Below are 21,147 nucleotides of genomic sequence, written 5' to 3' on the forward strand. Positions count from 1 at the left end.
TGTGTGTGTGTGTGTGTGTGTGTGTGTGTGTGTGTGTGTGTGTGTGTAGACCTGAGTGCAGGTAAGAGGGTGCTAAAAACAGAAGCTGGGTCCTCTGGAAGAGCAGTCAGGGCTTTTAACTGCTGAGCCGTCTCTCTACCCCAAACTTCTCCACCACTCTAAAACGTTCTACTGAAGGCACTGCGCTAGAGCATGGAACAGGAGAAAAGGACAAGATCTGTTCCAAGAATAGACGGTGAACAGTGAGGGAGGAGAAGGAAGAGGGTGCCGAGCCCTGAGCCCTACAGATGGATGGAAGAGGAAGAGGAAAGCTAATTTTTTCAGTGCCTTTCAACTCTGAAGTATTGTTGTTGATCTTTTTTCAGACCAAAAATTTCATCATTTAATTTTTAATTTTCTGTATGAGTGTTTGCCTGCACATATGTCTGTGCGCCGCTTTTGTACCTGGTGCCGAAGGAGGCCAGAGGACAGCATTCCTGTGTTCGCAAGAAGAATTAGAAAATGCTATGTTCTGTGTTGACAGTTCACTGAACTGTGTAAAACCAAAAGTGGGAGAAGTGCCCCTTCTGTCACACTCTCTAAGCACAGTAGACATGCTTCATTAGCAATTTAAAAGACCCTTTTCTTTTTCTAAACGCAAAGTAAATCTTAAGCATAGAGAAGTTGCTACTCACTGTGTAGGCTGCTGTCAATTTCAACGTTTTCAGACATCAGGGAGTTATTTGTGCTGTAACTCAGACCAAGAACCATCTGCAGGTCTGAGAGGTTCAGCCGTGCTGTCAGCTCGCCGCTTTTGTCCCCAACCTGTAACCACAAGCATTTCTACATTAGAGTGACACAGATACATGGCGCGTACCGGTGCGCAGTGCACGTGTGTATTTGTGTGTATGCACGCGCATACATACACATGACCAATTTCCGAGATATCTATTACCATTTCTATTTCACACTCGGGGGAGATGAAGCTCAGGAGAGGCATCAGGTGTAACAAGAGCCAGTCAGTCCTTGGTTCTACACAAGCTTTTCTCTAGGTAGAAGATGGCGGGTAACATCTTCTCCCCACACGCCCCAGCTCATCTTACTGTCTCCCCAGGTCAAGGCAGTGCAGTCACCTGTCTGCTTACATGGATCTATGAACGCTCTGGAAAAGTACGCTACCTCCCCACTGATGAGTACATTATAACAGGACAGACGGGGGCTTCTTTTGTTTCATACCTCTCTTGAAATTTCCAAGTGCTTTTCAGCAAAATGCATCGCTTGATCATGATTTCCTAGAGCTGTGTATGCGTTTCCTAAACTCCAACATGCTCTTCCTTCACCAATTCTAAAACAGAATCCAAAATTAACATGCAGTTATCTGAAAAGAGGTCCTTGTAGAGAATAAAAGCAACCTACCAATAATTAAAGGGATAAAGCATGCTTTGGGTTTATTTAACCTTTCAGATATGGCAATGAGGAATTCTAGACAGAAATGAGAAAACTCAGTACCAAACTCAAAGTTAAATATTAAGACATGGAAATGCTTTTTAAAAACATACAGTGGCCAGACTCTCAGCACTCTGGAGGCAGAGGCAAGTGGATCTCTGAGTTTGAGGCCAGCCTAGTCCACATTTTGGTCTGAGTTCCAGGACAGCCAATACACAGTGAGACCTGTCTCACAACAACAACTACCAACACACACACACACACACACACACACACACACACACACACACACACGCATGCGCACACACACTCACTACATGAAACAACACGTTTCCTTTCCTCAGGAAAGGACGTGTATTCTAACCAAGTCATTATCTTTCCATAAAAACCTTGTAAGTATCCAACCATTCAGTGGATGTTTGAACCCAAGGGAGGGGTGAGGGCAGCAAGCAAAACTCTCTCCCCTACATCTTGAGGTGGCATATTTCATCCTGAATAACTTTGATGAAAATCTCTGTCTCATAGTAAGGTAAAAATTAATCTTCGAAAGTAATTACTACAGACCAACACCCAGCATAGATGTTGTTTTCCACAGAGAAAAACAACAACAAAATAAGAAAGGCAAACAAACAAAAAAACAGAACTGAATTAGTTACCAACAAACCACCTCAAGCAGATTTCATGTAGTTCACAGGACTTCTACCTTCTCTTGAAAAGCTGGATCTGTGTATCGAGGACCTGAGGTCCCCTTAGGGAGCCATCAGCTGGAGATGAGCAGCAGGTACCCTGGACCTCAGCATCATCTCTGACTTCTCCATACTGCTCACACCAAGCCACACAGAACAACTCTTGGGGAGGCAGCTGAGCTTGTGGCTAGTCACTCAGTCACACTCCAAGGCCTGTGCAACCCCACGAGGCCTCAACCACGAGCTGGCCATTAAGACAGTAACGTATGCCAGGCATGCAGGAGGCAGAGGCAGGAGGGTCTCTGTGAGTTCAAGGCCAGCCTGGTCTACAAAGTGAGTTCAGAACAACCAAGGCTACACAGAAAAACCCTGTCTTGAAAAGAAACCAAAAGCCAAAAAACAAACAAACAAACAAAAAAGACAGTAACAGTGACAAATCAACAAGACACCACTTCTTAAGAAGGCAACAAATAGAAAGAGCTGGAATTCATTAATGCTCGTGCATTTACTAACTCGTGGCAGGGTACATAACTTACCGATCCTTGAGCTCCTGGGCGATTGCTAAGTGCTTGAGGTGATAGTCGATGGCCTTCTCATAGTCCTGAAGCAGAGTGTACGTGTTTCCAAGGCTGTAGCAGGACTGAGCTTCCACAGCTCTGTCTTTAAGCTGCCGAGCCAGCAGCAGCGTCTTCCTGAAGGAAACCAATTCACAGAGCGCTCATTCTAAGTTTTGGTTCTAAGGATCATCATGTTAACATTCTCCATCTCTGTTGCTTTCTGCTGCCTTTTAAACAAGTCTGTGAGAGTCCAATATACTTTCCATTGCCTTAGATAAAGTGAAAAGGTGTTTTAAAGTTTTTTTTTTTTTTTTAAAAAGGCAGATTCAGACTTTGAGTCCTAACAGTTCACCAAAATACAGGAATGCTAAATCATGAGGTCAGATGTCTCTAGAGAACGCCAATAGTCAAGTATCTCTGAGATCTCTCCCCTCTGGGCTGTCAGAAGTCACATGTGTTTGTGTGACAGCCGTCTTGTGCATAGATGTGCGTGCACCATGTGAAGCCCCAGCGTTGATATCACCTGGGTGTCGACTTTCTGAGACAGGGCTCCTCACTGAACCTGCTGCTCACTGACCTGGCCAGACTAGCTGCCCAGGAGGCCTCAGGGATCGTTCTGTCTCTGCAACTCTCCCCAAGCACTTGGGACTACAGGTACACACCACCATGCCTAACTTTGTAGGTGGATGCTGGGATTGAACTCAGGTCCTCAGACTTTTCTAGCAAGCACTTTGCCGTCAAAGCCTTCTCCCTAACTCCAGCATCTGTCTAATCCTACTACTACCTTTGCCTTTTGTCACAACTTACACTATGTAGGAAAAATCCTTAAATGTCAGTTTATAGTCACTAATTCACACACACACACACACACACACACACACAGACCCAAGCATTTCAATTAATATTATCCAAATTCTACCTAATACATGAGGTACTGTCAACAGGAAGTTAGTGTAGCGGGTTAGAGCATGGGCCTGGACCAGTACTGTCACGCGTAGATCCCACCACTGTGAGCTGTGTGGTCTAGGGCAAGCCACTCAAGCCCTCTGTCAGATTTCTCCGTAGAATGGATGGGGGAAACACCTCACAAGGTTTCTGTGGAGGTTTACATTGAATCAGTGTATAGATAAACTATATCAGTGCTTAAATCTGCACGTCTTTGGATTTAATAAATGACTCTTCTCCATAATTTCTGCCAAAAGCACAATTACCTCCTACCACCCACAACTATGTAAAACTTAAAATATGGTAATAAGGGGGCTGGAGAGATGGCTCAGCAGTTAAGAGTGCTGTCTGCTCTTTCAGAGGTCCTGAGTTCAATTCCCCAGTCACGTGGTGGCTCACAGCCATTTATAATGTGATGTGATGCCGTCTTATGGTATGCAGGTGTACATGCAGATAGAGCACTGAAATGCATAAAATAAACACGTCTTTAAAAAGAAATATTTACAAAAAGTAAGGTAATAAGATAGGCCTTCTCAAGAACACAGATTTGAGATTATACACGATGGAGTTCTACACATAACTCCAGCGCTCTCCCCACGGGAGGCCTTCTCCTGACTCGAACGGGCCGGTCCTCACAGGCATTCTTGAGACTTCGGGAACTGCTGTTAAGCCCACATTACAGCTGCTTCTGGGCCACCATGTTCTTTGTATTGCCAATTTATAAATGATCGGAAATCTTTCTAGAATCAAATTCAATTACTTGGGCCTATTTGCCAGGCCACTGCTTTGTATCCTGAAGCATGGATCACGTTAGAATACTCCTACACGGGCCTGAAGGCAGTTCTAAAGGCAAGACTGACCTGTGTTTCTGTAACACAAGTTAATGTCTGAGTTCTAGTCTGCTTGCTGTAGGCAGGGGGCAAGCCATTACAGTGAACTCCTACTCCTTTAGTCAAAGAGTCACCAACCAATTTGTAACGGAACTTTGCAGTATTTAACACAGGCACAACATTAATAATAAAAGACTCTTCCGTATTCCTTGGCTTTAAACTATATTAAACTTGACAGTTGAAATCAAAATGTTTACTATACTCCTCACATAGTGACATATTAGGAAGGTATTTTCAGATCCCGCTAACTTAGCACTTCTCAACCTGTGGGTCATGACTTCACTGGGGGGTCAAACAACCCTTTCACAGGGGTTGCATATCCGATATCCTGCATATCAAGTATGTCCATCATGGTTCAGAACAGTAGCAAAACTAAAGCTCTGAAGTAGAACAAAAAGAATCGTATGGTTGGGGTCACTACAACATGAGGAACTGTGTTAAAGAGTCACAGCATTAGGAAGGTTAAGAACCACTGAGCTAATAATCAACAAATAAATATTAACCACATAGTTATTTAAAGAAAAACAACATCACTTAATGCTTTATATGGACTAAAACAATTTTAACGTCGTCTTTTGTCTTTTTTCGAGATAGGTCTCATGGGGGGCCTCAGACGGGCCTGAAACTCATTTTGTAGAGCAGGCTGGCATCAAATTCTGAGCAATCCACCTTCCTCTACCTGCGGAGTGCTGGGGTTGAGAGGCATGTGCCACCACAGCCAGATTTTTCTTTTTAAAGTAACAAAAATAGGGAAAGTTTACTAAGAGAAAGGCACTCCTAAGAACAGGGCTGGATCAGTGGCCTCGGAACAGCATACATCAAACGCCAGGATTGTTTTTGCTGTTGTTTTGGTGACAAACTATCTGAATTCTCTCACACGGGATCTCTAAAGCTCCAGCGCAAATCAGCCTGTGCTTTTGGTGCAGTCTGAATGAACAGAGGAAACTTTCAACGACGCAGAAGGTACAGGGCAGACAGCTGGAAGCTGATTAAACCTTGCTACCGTCTGTTTCCAGCCCACTGATGGGCTGGAGGGACCCAGCTCAAGTTGGCAACGCTGCAGGGAGACACAGAGCGCCTCGGCTTTGGTGAGAGTCAACGCTGGGCAGAGGGAGAACACTGGCAGGAGGCTGGGGCACTAGGGGAAAGTTCAGTGAGCATTAGTGGAGACTAAAACCTATTTTTTTTTTTTTTAATCTTTAATCTTCAGACAAGACCTAGTTTTGTCACCACGCTTTCTTTTGGCCTCTCTAACAAATCATAATTGAGCAAGATAAAGCACAGACCTATACACACCATACATGCTAAACAGACTTGACAAGTTTAGAACTTTAAACAAAAAGTATTAAAGATAACCATAAAAAACATGAGGGAAGCCTTATGGCTCCACTAAGTATGAGGTGAAAGGATTAGAGTGACAGGTGCGAGCCTGCAATCAATTCAAGGCCACCAGGCCAGACTCTCAGAGAAAGATAAAGACCAAACTTGGATACAATGTTTCTTGGGCACTGTGTAGCGGGCAAGTACTTAGCACTAAAGTTCTAAGTTAACACATCCTTCCACCCAGTTCTCATGACAACCTCAAACCCAGATCCTGATGCCTGCCACAGATAAGAACACTGGCTTGGGAGGCCTCGCCACTGGCACACACCACCAAAAGCAAGGTTTCAACCCCAAAGCCACGTGTCATTTTACAGGATGTGTAATTGCTCGTTTGACAATTATCCACAAAAACATCTGACTAACTTGTAGTATTCGGAAGCAGTTTCAAATTCGCCCAGGAATATGTACGCGTTTCCGAGATTGCTGTACGCCCTCCTTTCAGCCGCTTTATCTCCAAACTCTTTCGCAATCAGGAGGCGCTGGAACAGAGACACAACAGAACTGAAGACTGTCCGGTGACTGCCCTCGACCCTGATGGGGGAGATGGTGGAGATGGCGTGCTCCGAGGCCTCTGTTTACCTGCTCGTGAGCTATGACCGCATCCCTGAAGTTGCCCAGGAGGTAGTGCGTGTTGCCGAGGTTCCCAAAGGCGCGTCCTTGCGCTGCTCGGTCACCCAGAGCAGTTACTAACGACAGGTTTTCCCTTAGTGATGACAACAAGGGGTGAAAAAGTTTGAGTTGATTTACAGATACAGTTTTGTTTTTGTTTTCATAGCTGGAGAGTTAAGCCGAGGGCCTGTGCGAAATAGGCAAGTGCTGGCCAATGAGCTTTAACCCCACCTAGAGCTAATTACACCTACCAGGAAAAAAAAGCAAGCTTACGGTTATAATGTGCAGCATCTTAAAGGTAAACTCTGAGGCAGGGCGGTTGTGAAATGGCCGGAATTCTTGATTCACTGAAACCATTCACGTGGGTCTTTTTTCAGAGTAGCAAGAGATGATCTCGGAGCCTTTATAGCTAGGCAATTCTGGGAAATTCTACTGGCCAAACTAACACTAAAGTAAGCATCGATATTTCTCGCTTTTACACCACTAAGGGGTACTGGTCTGCAGTTTAAGTAAACCGCAGATTTCTAGCACTGCAATAACATTTAAACAACTGTTTCCAGTCTTCTTGTTAGTCTGTGTGTGTGTGTTTTTTTTTAGGTTTCTGGTTGGTTTTGAGATGGGATCTCAATGTCATCCTGGAACTCAGAATGTAGACCAGGCTACTTTCAAATGGGGAGATCAGGCATGTGCCGCCCCGGCCAGCTTACTCGCTCTCACTTTTCCCATTTGAGAACTTGAAATCTACTGAGTAAAGGGCGCCCAGCTGGCACCCGTGCCCACGGGGCCACACGGTCTGCTCACTCATAGAGATCCGCCGCTGCTTGTAGGGCACTTCTCACTTCTTCTGGAAACTCGCCCACATCCTGGGGACCAGGGCAGCCAAAGCTTTTCCCTTTGGCGTGATAGACATTTCCAAGATTGTAGAGTGCTCTGGCTTCTCCCACCTAGACGGAGACATCCACAAAGCTTAGATCCTGACCTCGGAGGCCAGGGGGTTACCCTGCCTATCCCATGAATTGATTTATGTGATATTCTCGCTGTGTGCACAATGTGTGCGTGCCACAGTGCACACGTGGAGGTCAGAGTCCGCCCCTTCCAGCCTTCTGCAGATTGCACGGATTCAAGTAAGGTCACCAGGCTTGCACAGCAAGTGCCCTTACCCACTGAGCCATCCTGCTGGCCATCAAGAAAAGGATGGGTCCCCTGTGCCCATCAAACACATGAATTCACTCGCGGAGAAGGACCTTTTGCTATTTGCTTTTTCTATTTAAAAAAAAAAAATCTTTGTTTTCTCTTTTATTTTATTTGTCTATGAACATTTTCCCTTGTAGATAAACCAGGGAAGCAGTGTTTGGACACAGAACTATTTCAGTGAAGCCACTGTCACTTGGCCTACCATCTTTATTACCTTGTCATGAAGTTCTCTGGAGATGTCCAGGTGTCGCTGGCAACACACTATTGCTTCATCAAAATTCCCAAGCACTTTTAAGGTGTTTCCAAGATTGCCGCTGGCTTTAGCCTCTCCCAGCTGGTCTCCAATAGTCCTAGGAAGTAAGTTCGAAAAACAAATGAAGTGAAAACTATTTTTAAAACATAAGATAAAAAGAATTGAAAGAACAGTTTTCCCAGAGACGACAGACACACTTAAGATAAAATTCATTAGTCTTGAAACCTATTTTAAGTAAAAAAATTGAAATAACATTTCTATAGTTAATTTTCATTCATTTAATTAAATGCTAGGGCTGTTTCATTATAGTCCAATTAAACTTTTATGCCTAAAAATTAGTTTTCTTCTTTTTATGTTTTTTTTTTTTTTAACTTTATGTTTGAAGGTGTCAGATACCTTGGAACTGGAGTTACAGACAGTTGTGAGCTGCCATGTGGGTGCTGGGAATTGAACCTGCGTCCTATTTGAAGAGCAGACAGTGCCCTTAAAAACTGAGCCATCTCTCCAGCCCCAAATTTAGTTTTCAAAAGCAGTGTTATTAAGTTAGAGTTCATCAAATATAGTGTTGTTGTTTTTTAAGTGAATGGAAGGATTTTTTGTTTAGTTTTTTAAGCATGAGTGAATTTACAGAGAAAATAAAAAGCTGAAGTTACCTTGCAAGAGTCAGGTCATGGTGGTGGTATTCTAGCGCTTTGGCATAGTCGTGCAAGTAGAAGTAAGCGTTGCCCAGCTGGCTGTAAATAGCACTGAGTGTTTTGAGGTCTTCAGTTCCAACTTGAACTGCAGCTTCAAAAAATGACACGCCAGCGCGGCAGTCCCCGGATTTACACAGCCGCTCTCCTTCCAAGGCTAGCTCAAGGCAAGAAGCTTCCATTCTGCAAAAGTATACAGACGGACACTTAGAGCATTCCAACTGTATTGGTGATTTTAGCTCCCAATAATATAATAAGTGTGGACTTTGTAGCTACCTTTTTAAAAAAAAAAAAAAAAAAAAGATTTATTTATTTATTATGTATACAGTGCGCTGTATACCTGCAGTCCAGATGAGGGCACCAGATCTCATCTTAGATGGTTGTGAGCCACCATGTGGTTGCTGGGAATTGAACTCAGGACCTTTGTGCAAGAGTAGCCGATGTTCTTAACCTCTGAGCCATCTCTCTAGCCCTTGTGGCTACTTTTGATCAGACCAATGCTTAGTTGAATTATAGACATATTATGGACAAAAGAGTATACACTTAATTGTAGCAACAGCTAATTTGCCTACTGGAATTTCTCTGAGCCTCAGAGGTCTCTTAGACTGGGTAGCTACATATCTTATAGGGAGTTGGTTTTCACTGGCCTGTCTAGAGTAACCCACTCTCCTGGGGAGGCCGTCTAAAACAGTGTTTCCATGTACTTGTCTATCATTCCATCTACTCTTCTCCACCTCATACATATCTCTCTCTCTCTCTCTCTCTCTCTCTCTCTCTCTCACACACACACACACACACACACACACACACACACTCCCTTTCCATTTTTATAAGCACACAAACAATTATAGTCTAAAAGAATAAAGGAACCAAATATCTTGATTCACCAGAGAACTAAAGGTCAAGAAGCTTCCCTGGAAAGCAGTAATTTAGGTGGAGATAGATGGCTTAGCTGGAGCAGCAGGAGGATGGAGAGCTTAGCTGTACAGGACCTGCCCTGTAAGAGTAAGACCTGATTTCACTCCCCAGACCCATGTAAAAATGCCAGGGGTGGCACATGCTTGTCACCCCGGCCTTGGAGAGGCAAGGGACCGCAGACTTGCTGGTCAGCCAGTCTAGCCTAGGTGGTGACCTTCAGGGCAGTAAAAAACTGTCAAAGAATATGTATCAACTTCTTGGGGAAAATGACATGCCAGGCTGTCCTTAGAGCCAGACATTAAAATGGGTTTGTAAAAGTAGAAAATAAATCTGATGCACTAGAAAAAGTTAAGGACTAAGACCAGCAGAGCCAACTACAAAGCTTCAAGCTGACTCTTGACTTAGAAGAGGCAGCTTTACCCAGCAATCCGTAACATGTAAGTTCTGGTATCTTCTCTCTCCCTTTCTCTCCCTTTAAAGATTTTACTTATTTATTATGTAACATTGTTCTGTCCGCATGTATGCCTGCACGCCAGAAGAGGGCACCAGATCTCATTACAGATGGCTGTGAGCCACCATGTGGCTGCTGGGAATTGAACTCAGGACCGCTGGAAGAGGAGCCAGTGCTCTAACCTCTGAGCCAACTCTCCAGCCCTTTAACAATTCTAAAGACCTAGCCGATGTCTACTGCTTGTTCTTGGATACATGAACGTACAAAGGCAATCCAGTCAATACGATCAAGGCTCTAACGTTGCTGAAACATTAGATGAAACCAACTAGGAAAGGAGCGAAGGACCACGTGTGTGGAAAGCTGAACACAGTCTAATCCGACGTGCAGCCGGCTGTATTTGCACAGTTGACTTATTCTTTCACAGGTCCACACAGGAATACAGCGCCCCATCCTCTCACCCACTCCCTCACACCAGAGCCTTTCTTCTTGTCAACGAGCAGTCCTCCCAGCTTCACGAGTGTTGGTGCCCTACTGGACTGAGGGACGCTTGAATGAGCAGGAGTAGGGGCTCATTTACCTGAGCTGGGCACTTACCAGTGGCTACTACACGGGGAATATGACTGTCTCTCACACCTGCTAACCGCCTTCAGCTCTTCAGGGAAAGGTGGGGCCTCAGGAGCCCCTCCCACATCCATGATGGAATGTTGATGGGCCCAGTCTTGTGCAGGTATTTAGCTATATTTGTAGATTTTGTCTGTCTGTTTTTTTTGTTTTTTAAGGCAGGGTTTCTCTGCCTTGGCTGTCGTGGACTCGCTTTGTAGACCAGGCTGGCCACAAACTCAGAGATCCGCCTCCTTCTGCCTCTCAAGTGCTGGGATTAAATGATTGTGCCACCTCACCTGGCCTATACATGTAGATTTTTTTTTCCCCTTGTTTGTCTTGAGTCAGCCTCACTATGTAGCCCATGCTGGCTTTGAACTGGAGAGTCTCCTGCCTCAGTCTCCACAGTGCCAGAATCACAAGCATGCAGCACCACAAACAGCCATTTATATTTCTTTATATGAATGTTTCAAATTATTAAAGCTTATTCGTATCTTTCACAAGTGAAAACTTCTTCTTACAAGAAAGCCGCTAGATGAGGTATCTAAACCTGCTGTGTTTGTCTAAATACTGAAACCAATGAATATCTAAGAATTGTCAGAGGGAAACATTTGGAATATATATATATATATCACACATATATAAAATTTTCATATTAAAATTTTAACCAAAACATTCTAATGTACAAAATATATATCAAGCATTTTTTTCTTCCAGGAACAGAACTTCTGAATATATTTCCACAAGGTGTCTATGCAAGGAGAGTCATAGCATCACAATATTGCTAGTACGTGTACATCAGGAGAGTACTGGTCAAAATAACTATAATCATGGCTGCAGAGATGGCACACTGGTTAAGAGCACTGGTTCCTCTTCTAGAGGATCCGGGTTTGATTCCCAGCACCTACCTGGTGGCTCACAACCATCTATAACTCCAGACCCAGGAGATCTACACCCTCTTCTGGCACTAGGTGCGCGATGCAGATATACTAGCAGACAGAACGCCCACACACATAATAAATTTAAAAATGATATGCCACCATACCTGTCACATTTCAGAGGGAGAGCAGGGAAACCGTCACAGACAGCAGTGCTCTCAACTCAAACTGACTGGGTTACATAGGACATCAGAGACAAACACAGTTATTCATATGGAAGGCATTTAAGAATGAAACCTATGTGTTTGCCTACATCAATATAAAAGCAATATCATAAAGCAAACGTCCATATAAGGTAAGTATTGTCACTATGAAAATATGGCCTTCTGGATCTGTAAGTTTATTTATATAACACACCATCAATCCAAATGACAAGATACACAACAAAACTTAGCTGGAGACAAAATGACATCCTAAGAGTTACACATTTTGAGAGACCATGGTGGAAGTCCAAATCAGTGCCTAGCCCAATGGTGATCAGAAGAGCTTTCCCCAACAGCTGACGGGACCATATGCAGAGAGCTGAAGCCTGGCATTAGGCAGGGAGACCCAAATTGGAGATGTGCACTGAGTCCCTTGGAGTGCAGGGAACCCCACAGAAGAGGGGAAGGAAGGACTGTAAGAGCCAGAGGGATCAAGGACACTAGGAGAACACAACTCACAGAATCAGCTAAGCAGGGCTCACAGAGTGTGACGCGGCAATCACCGAGCCTGTGTGGCTCTATCCTAGGTCCTCTGCATAGATGGTATGGTTGTGTACCTTGAGGTTTCTGTGGGACTCCTAACAGTGGGAGTTGAGGTTTCCTTGACTCTTTCACCTCCTCTTGGAACCCTTTTCCTCCTACTAGGTTGCCTCGCCCAGCCTTTATTATGAGTTATGTGCCTAGTCTTATTGTATCTTTTATGGTGTGTTCAGCTGACATCTCTAAGAGGCCTAAAAGGGAATGGAAGAGGAGTGGATCTGGGGGATGAGGGGGGCTGAGCGGAGGAAGGGAAAACTGGGGTCAGGAAGTATTGAAAACAAACAAGGTGAAAAGTTACATATTTTTGTGTACATGCATGTCTGGGTTTGGTTGCCTGTGTGTGTAAAGTCGGGAGGCCAGAGACTGAAATCAAGCGTCTCTCCAGCACTCTCCACCTTACTTTTGAGACAGTCTGCTCCAATTCCGCTCTACTGTCCAGCCAGTAAGTGACTCACCTGCCTCTGCCTCCCCAGTGCTGCGGTGACAAACTTGCTATCACAGCCAGCTGCTACCTGGGCACTCGAGATCTGAACTCAGGTCCTCATGCTTTTAACTGACTTTACCCACCGAGACACCCCCAGTCCAGGTTACACACTTTAAAAAGACGTTCCTATGTAACTGTCACCACAAAACGTATCTGTCACCTGTATCCCTGCTGGCCTCATTGCCCCCTGAGATGATGAGAATGTTCATAGGGAAATCTAAGTTATTACAGTAACTAATGTCTAAATAAAACTCAAAACTCTCTGGGGGGCTGTTAATGCAGAGACATAGTATGATTCTACTATATATTATGAGGAAACAAGTTAATGAGAAAATCCCCAAACTCCAATCAAATATTTGTGATAAAACACAGCAAGTTAAGTTTAAACCTTTTTAGAAGAGCATTAAATAATGACAGAGTAATTTGCTGCCCTCTCTGTCACTATGAGAGAACAGAATCACCCCATTTGTTTACCAGCGGGGTTGAAAATAAGAACACACTCAGAAGTGGAAACAGACTTGGTGGCGGGGGTGGGGGCGGGGTGGGGACAGTGCCTCTCACAGGCTGGGATCCTGGACTGAATGAAAATGAGGAAGTGATCTGAATACCAGAATACCAGTCACTGCTCTCTACCTCCTGAGTGTGGGCGGAAGGCACCCACTGCCACCATGCCATCCCTGCCCTGAAGGCTGGTCAGGCATTTTGTGACAGTATTCAGAAAACTAATTAGTACAAACAGATCAAACTTCAGGTACAGTCAATCCCTCCTTTGCATAAGCCTGTGCTATTTTGGCTCCTCAACTATTTTTTAAAACCTCACTTCTACATTTAGCATTTTCCTTACCCCCTTAATTTTAATTTCTTGAATTCGTATTATATCAGTCAAAGTAAAACAGGATAAAAATCTTGATACTGCATTAAAAAATATCTAATAATACGGATTGTGTTCAAATCTGGCTCCTCAAAAGGATGCCACAGTTCTCCTGGTAGATGACGGGAGTCAGGATTTAGGACCCTAAACAGGAGTACTCTCGAACCTGGCCCCCCCTCCGGGGGTACACTCCTTGGGCGGGGCCCTTTCCGTCCCCAGTCCTAGCTCCTATAAGCAATTTTCATCCACTTATCAAGTGTATCTCCACGCTGCCCCTCAGGAGCCATTGGCCGTGTACATTTGAGAAGGCTCTCCTACCAACCTGGAACTTGCTGAGCAGGCTGCACTGGCCGCCAGTGTACCCCAGAAATCCGAGTGTTTCCGCCCCTACAGCACAGTGCCCCTGAACCTCGCTTTTGCTTGTTTGGTTTTTTTTTTTTTTTTTTTTTTTTTGGTTTGGTTTGGTTTGCTTGTTTTTACATGTATGTTCTAGGGGTTAAACTCAGGCCCACTAACAGCAGGGTAAGCATTTACAAGCTGAGTCATCTCCGCGGGCCTCTGTTAGTATTTATTTAAAAATGATGCCACACATACAACAGATATCATAAAAGAGATTTGTTGGATGGAGGTGTAGAGAGAGAGAGGAAAAGGAAAGAGAGAAACATGGTGGAGGGCCCCCAGGAAAGAAAGTGAGAGAGGAAAGTGAGAGAGGAGAGTGAGAGAGGAGAACGAGAGAGGAGGCAAAGCGGCAGGCTGGTCCTATTGTAGCTTGTGCTTGCGCAGATGAACTGCGTCTGCCACACGCCTGGTGGGCGACACTTGATGACATCATAGGTTACTAGGTAACCCAGAAGCAGGCTGCCTATACGCTAACAGCCCCCAAATCACCTTTTATAATATTTTCATTTAATTTATTTGTATGCTTGGTGTATGTAACAAGTATGCACATTTGTGTGTTCAGAGGTCAATGGAGGACATTGTGCGTCCTGGAATACTGTAAGTGATGGCCAGGAAGCTCTAGGAATCTTCACGTCCCTATCTCCCCCCTTGAAGTGGGGTTACACACATGGGCATGCCTGGCCTTTACGTGAGTGCTGGGGATCTGAACTAGCTCCTCAGACTTAGGCAGCAAACATTTTTATCCATGAGACATCTCCCCAGTTCTATTTCTTCCCGCCTGCCCCCTCTGTGCGTGCGTGTGTGTGTGTGTGTGTGTGTGTGTGTGTGTAGGGTATGATGCGGTGTGGATGTATGCCATGTGCCTGGGTGTCCTCAGAGGCCAGAAGAGAGCACATCGGGTCCCTGAAGGCTGGGTGGACTTATAGGTGGCTGTGAGTCTGACATGGGTGCTGGAAATCAAATTTGGGTCCTCTGCAAAAAGTAGAAAACTTTCTTAATTACTGAGCCATCCCTCCAGCTTGGAGTTTACTCCTTTGACGTGAATGCAATATTCTTACTTTTATAATATCAAAGTACTGAAATGCTTATTATTTATGTGACAAGGATGAACAAGGACATGTCCCCCCAAAATACAAAACTAGAGAAGCTAGTGTAATGAATATAGCATATCCATCTTTCAACTTCACAATTACCAATAAAATCAATCTTTCATCTCTACTCCTAAGCTCACGCCAACCCCATATTATCTTAAATTCCAGAATGTATATAATTTCACTAATAAATAGTGTATATTGCTGAAAATATTTTTACTATCATTAAGCACTTGGAAGAAAGAGATAGGGTTACTTGAGCTCAGGAGTTTGAGACTAACCTGGAACATGGTAAGACCTGTCTCAAAATTGAAAGAGAGAAAGGGAGGGAGAGAAAGAGAGAAAGAGAGAGAGGGAGAGATGGGGGAGGAAGATATTGAGAAATAGAAATTGTATGTGTAAAATTATGTCGTCACACCTGAAATTCTCTAAAGTCAATCATAATTTCTTAAAATTTAGAAATGTATTCATTTTTTTTTATCAACATACATGCTCCTAAAGAGGTGTAAAAGATCTCCTAAAGTATTCTGAAGTCCCCAGGGAGGAGGCTTCCTTAATTATCAAGGAAAATACTCCAAACTGCAGTCTCTGACCTATAGAAACTCCTCAAGGGATAGACAAGGAATTCTACATCAAAGGAACCACATGGATAAAACATGGCATGCCAAGCACTCACTTCTGCACAGGAATGAGGCCACACCTAACGCAAAACATGCGCATCGTTCTTTGGAACTACACACCCCCACACTCTACAGAACTCCGTACCTTAGAGCACTGATGAATCTAGGGATGTGTTCAGTGTGCTTTCACTACAGACAACTACAAATCTTTCCACAGTGAAGCCCTACAACAATGTGCAAGCAGGTCTGGCATCACGAAAACAGAAAAGGAAAGTCTTCCTACAGGCAGGGGCCTGATCCTTTCCGGTTTATCTACAGTTCATACGCTGTATCAGAGGGCGTACCACTCTTCACAATGGTAAAAAAGGCAATAAACCTGTACCGGGTTTATCTGATGTTAATGTAAAACAAAGTTCAACAGGCGTGTATACCAAACGAATGCTAAGCAACTGGGCTGCCCAGAGGCACTAACAACCAAAGAAATAAGGGAGAGGTAAAGAAGGAAAAACAAGCTGGGTACAGTGGCAGGCCTGGAATCCCAGCACTCAGGGAGGCAGAGGCCGAGAGGCCGAGAGGCCGAGAGGCAGAGGCAGGAGATCTTTGTGAGTTTGAGGCCAGCCTGGTCTACAAAGCAAGTCCAGGGCAGCCAAGGCTACACAGAGAAACCCTGTCTCGAAACACAAACAAAGCAAAAACAGCCATTCGCCCTAACTACAGTTTGGGCTGAGACAGAAACATGCACAGGTCACAACATGAACAAACTGAGGAGCTAGAAAAGGTTCCTATCTGGGGTTTCTGGGATGAATCTTAGGCATTTCTTAGGGATTCGGGTGACCACGCACAGCTTAAGCAAAAGCACGGAGAAAGAACAGCACAATGTGCAGGGCTCCACGAGGGCACAAGGTGGAGCATCTCACACTGTGTTCAGCTTGGCTCTGCTCCAGCAGGGCCCACCCTGGGCTCACAGTTAGCTCTATTTTCACCGAGCCCCCGCTGGCCAATGACGGTGATTCTAGGAAGGGTAGGAGTAGGTAATGCTGGGAGGGACGAGGGAAGACACCGGGAACCTGAACCTGTGCAGAGTGAGGAAGATGCAGACGGGCAGACGAAGCTACCAAGTACTCAAGAGATCTTCCTGCAGGACAGAGTATGGAAGAAAGGGAAGGGAGATAAACTTTCAGGTCTGAGGAGATACAGCAGCCTAGGGTTGACATGACAGTACTCCACGTTAAATGCCTGTCCAAGGCTGAATGCTTTCCAGTCTCCTTTATTTAAGTCTTTCTTTTCTGAGGTAAGCTCTTACTCTGTAGCTTAGACTAGCTCTCAGTATAGCATAGGCCGGCCTTGAACTCATGGCAATATTCCTGCTTCAATCCCAAGAGCAGCGATTACAGATCGGAGCCACATACCTCAGACTTAAATATGTATGTATGTACATGTGTGTATACATAATTACATTTGCTTATCTTGTACGTATGCATGCACACATGCACTGGTGCACAGGTGCCACAGCATGCCAGTACTGTCAACTCTTGAGTCGGTTCTTTCCTTCTACCTCATGCCCACCAGGGGATTAAACTCAGGTCGCCAGTTTATGCTGCAAATGCCTTTTCTACTGTGTACACTCACCAGCCTGACATTTTTAAACATTTTTAGTAAAAACGTCCTTACTATGCTGGCAAGATAGTCAGGTCAGTAAAATGCTTGCATAAAGACATGAGTTCTAGGCTGGTAGGATGGCCCAGTGAGTAATGGTGCTTATTACCAACCTGGGGACCTGCATTTCAGCCCCAGAATCCACACTGTGACAGGAGAGAGCCAATTCATACAAACTGTCTTCTGACTTCCTTAACATTCACGCACACTAAATAAATGCAATATAGTTTTTAAAGGAAAAGAGAGCCTAGAACCTACATTTAAAAACCTAGGTGTGATGAACTGATTGGCCTGCTCTTTGATCACCTCCCACTGAGGGGGGAGCAGCCTTACCAGGCCACAGAGGAAGACAATTCAGAAAGTCCTGATGAGACCTGATAGACTAGGGTCAGAGGGAAGGGGAGGAGGACCTCCCCTATCAGTGGACGGAGGGAGGGGTGGAGAAGGGAGAGGGAGGGAGCTACAGGGGGGATACAAAGTGAATAAACTGTAATTAAAAAACCAAACAAACTACCCAGGTGTGGTGCCCTGCACTCAATCCCAGAACTGGGGAGGCATACACAGGCAGACCCCCAGGCTTGCTACCAACAAACCCCGCTGGTGAGGTCCAGGCTGATCAAAGACCTGTCTTTAAAAAGACAGGTAGATGGCACCTGAAGCTGTCCTCTGGCCTCCACACGCATGCAACACACACACATGCGCGCGCACACACACACACACACACACACACACACACACACAGCCTCCTTACATTACCTGTATAACCTTCTTGGCACCATGCCCTAACACAAACCATCTATTTCACAGTATAAATCTATTAAACACTTTAAGACATGAAGGATTGGGGCTGGAGGGATGCCTCAACAGTTAAGAGCACTGGCCGCTCTTCTAGAGGACCTGAGCAATTCCTAGCAACCACATGGTGGCTCACAACCATCTGTAATACGACCTGATTCCCTCTTCTGATTGCATGAAGACAGAGCACTCATATACATAAAATAAATGAATAAATTTTTAAAAACGACACAGAGGATTTAGTAAGAAACACCTTCACACAGGCGATTTCTGAGATTATAACTCAGTGGCAGAGCACTTGCCTACCATACCCACGGCCATGGGTTCAATCCCCAGTAGGAGGGAAACAGAGCAACACTGATTTGAATTCTATTCATCACTATGAACCTCTGCTGTCCATTTCAGTAAAACATTTTGAGCAAATCTACTGTCACATAATCATCTTACTAAATAATGTTGACCAGAACTTCTAGAATAAATGCCAGAGGACAACAGAGATATGCTTGCTTTGTTCTTCTGCAACCAGAGATGTCATTAGTATTTTATTACCAAATACTAGGCTGGCTGCTGATTTGTCTTGTTTAGAAAGCATCTAATCATTCCCACTTTATTTAACTTGTCTGTTTTGAAAGATCAGCCAGAAAAGATCACCACTTAGAAACTTCACAGCAGCTCGTCCACCTGTTCCTCACAAAAGTTTTAAAAATAGATTCCATCTTTGCATTTACAATGCACAAGTTACAAAATATAAAGCAGCTATTCAGAAATTCTCCCAGCGAATATTAATAAATTACAGTGCATAACTGGTCTCTACTGCCATTTTGCCTCATAAGCACACAAAACTTACCACCAACACAAAACTCTGCTTGCAGAATAGACGAAATTTTAGTTGGTATGTTTTGAGAAATTTGAAATTGAAAAATGAAAGGACAAGAATTAAATACACATCTAAACACTAAACACACACGCTACACACTAAGAGAGCAGCAGTCTTACCTGTAGCGAACATGAAAAGAATGGTCTTCCCTCATGCTTATCAAATTGCCCTCCATCGAGTCATATTATAAGCTGAGAAAATTCGAAATTATTGTCTCCTGTGCCACTGCAGTCCTTTCCAGCGTAGGAGTTTGCAGAACACTGTCCGGTTAGTACATTAATGAGTTGGTGTTAATACATCCTAAGCTCCTGCTTCTTCCTCATTAATAATGAAAGGAGGTCAATGTCAGACAGCTTAAAGGTTCAAATGTGTCCCAAATCCTGGCATCTGTGGCCCCTTCAGCAGCACTTCAGCAACATTTCTGTAAAAGGAATACAAGATGCTTTGCTGGAAGTCCTGTTTTCAAAGGTTAACCTAAAGCAACTTGAGCTGTCCCTGATCGCACAGCCAACAGCATCGACTGTGGTCAGGCCAGTCACTACATTGAAGCATTGAGGTGACTTTCAGAGGTTTGCTTGAGAACTGCACTTCAAACTTCAACACTGGCTGACAGTGTAATCATCTTACGCAATTACTACTATAATGGGAATCATGGGAAAAAGCAATGCATCAGATTAATACCTTAAAATAAAATCCTGATTCTTTGAGCTTTTAAAAACTGCTATTAACAAATCGAGGTAAGAGCCAACAACTGAACTCTGCAAATCTATTCTTTCAAAGATGTGACCATAACGGTCGTTAAATTACATTTGCATTGATTTGCAAGTATATTCGATTTAAAATGGTTGCATTGATATTGAATAGGTACAAAAAGAATTTAGGAAGTATGTATAAATGAGAAAGAACAAGACAGCAAAATATTTACTTAACATAACCCAGCATAAGACGATATGCACCCCTACTGCTCTGAGAGTCTCCTTGATACTTCTCCTCTGCCTGTCAGGTACCCTCCGAATGGACTGTTTATCATGCTCTTGCTTATCTTACCTTTACCACAAGTGTGTGCAATCCTGAGCAATGCTTCAGCTCGCTTTCTGTGGCTTTGTTCAAAATGTTTATGAGAGTCACTTCAATCATTGTTGCCCATAGCTACAATTTGCATATTTCATTTCCACATCACACTCCATTATATAGCAAGTGTATCTTTCTTTTTTTTCTCTCTCCTTTTTTTTTTTCGAGACAAGGTTTCTCTGTGTAGCCCTGGCTACCCTGGATTCGCTTTGTAGATCAGGCTGGCCTCGAGCTCATGGAGACCTGCCTGCCTCTGTCTCCTGGAGTGCTGGGATTACAGGCTTGTGCCACACACCCGGCTTCCAAGTGTATTTTTCAATCTGCAATTGATGGGCATTTGGATTGTAAAAATTTTTGTTCCTATTTTTTACTATTATTAAATGAACTTCAACAAAAACTGGTATTAATAATCTGATGTACTAATTAGGCAGCAGAGTAGATGTAGTTAGAGAGAATAATAAACAGCTGAATAGAAGAAAAAAAATCCTACAGAGTAGCTGAGGGCAAGAAGGAACAAAAGGAGAGGCCCTCAGATGTAACAGGAGGAGTAGATACAATCTTAATGCACAAAGCCCTAGTTTTCAGACTTAAGGGCACCAATCAGCAGATGGAGGCGGCACAAGTCCCGACACAGTCCACAGAGATGGTCCATGCCCAGACATTCCACAGAACCGCGCATGAGATGAAAACTATAAAGAAATAAAGATGACTGTCAAGCCCGGGACTTCAGCATCGAAAACAAGCCTTCACACGCGAGACTGCCCAACATCTTTCCCTACATTTGCAAAAGGCGAACAGGCGCTGCTCATTTTCAGTCCTATTGCAAGGCTGTCTCCTGCTTTAAGCAGTCTCTTCCACCCATTTGTCCCGGTTTTTCTTCGCACCGCCATCCACAATAAAGTCCAATTCTTCCTGCACGTGACATTCTGTGAGGCTCACTGCTACGGCACAGCCGGACTGTAAATAATGAACAAGCTTCACTCTGCCGTTAGAGCGGCG

At 44.1% G+C, this 21,147-nt stretch overlaps 1 protein-coding gene across 4 annotated transcripts in view; it reads right to left on the reverse strand.

Annotated features, from left to right (window-relative positions):
* Positions 1 to 21,147, reverse strand: part of Gpsm2 (G protein signaling modulator 2) — a 44,005-nt gene that overhangs the window by 13,417 nt on the left and 9,441 nt on the right. For 3 of the 4 annotated variants that reach the window (XM_055618196.1, XM_055618197.1, XM_055618198.1), the window contains 9 exons: positions 19,197 to 19,498; positions 8,596 to 8,817; positions 7,904 to 8,039; positions 7,297 to 7,439; positions 6,466 to 6,589; positions 6,250 to 6,365; positions 2,648 to 2,803; positions 1,216 to 1,324; positions 675 to 804 (listed from right to left, as the gene is read on the reverse strand). In XM_055618196.1, coding sequence (XP_055474171.1) covers positions 675 to 804; positions 1,216 to 1,324; positions 2,648 to 2,803; positions 6,250 to 6,365; positions 6,466 to 6,589; positions 7,297 to 7,439; positions 7,904 to 8,039; positions 8,596 to 8,817; positions 19,197 to 19,252 — 1,192 coding nt within the window. In that variant the 5' untranslated portion in view covers positions 19,253 to 19,498. The remainder of the gene's footprint in view (positions 1 to 674; positions 805 to 1,215; positions 1,325 to 2,647; positions 2,804 to 6,249; positions 6,366 to 6,465; positions 6,590 to 7,296; positions 7,440 to 7,903; positions 8,040 to 8,595; positions 8,818 to 19,196; positions 19,499 to 21,147) is intronic. The other variant, XM_055618199.1, reaches the window with a different exon arrangement.

Source organism: Psammomys obesus, unplaced genomic scaffold (genome assembly GCF_907164565.1).
Source record: "Psammomys obesus unplaced genomic scaffold, mPsaObe1.curated_primary_1811, whole genome shotgun sequence".
Classification (NCBI taxonomy): domain Eukaryota; kingdom Metazoa; phylum Chordata; class Mammalia; order Rodentia; family Muridae; genus Psammomys; species Psammomys obesus.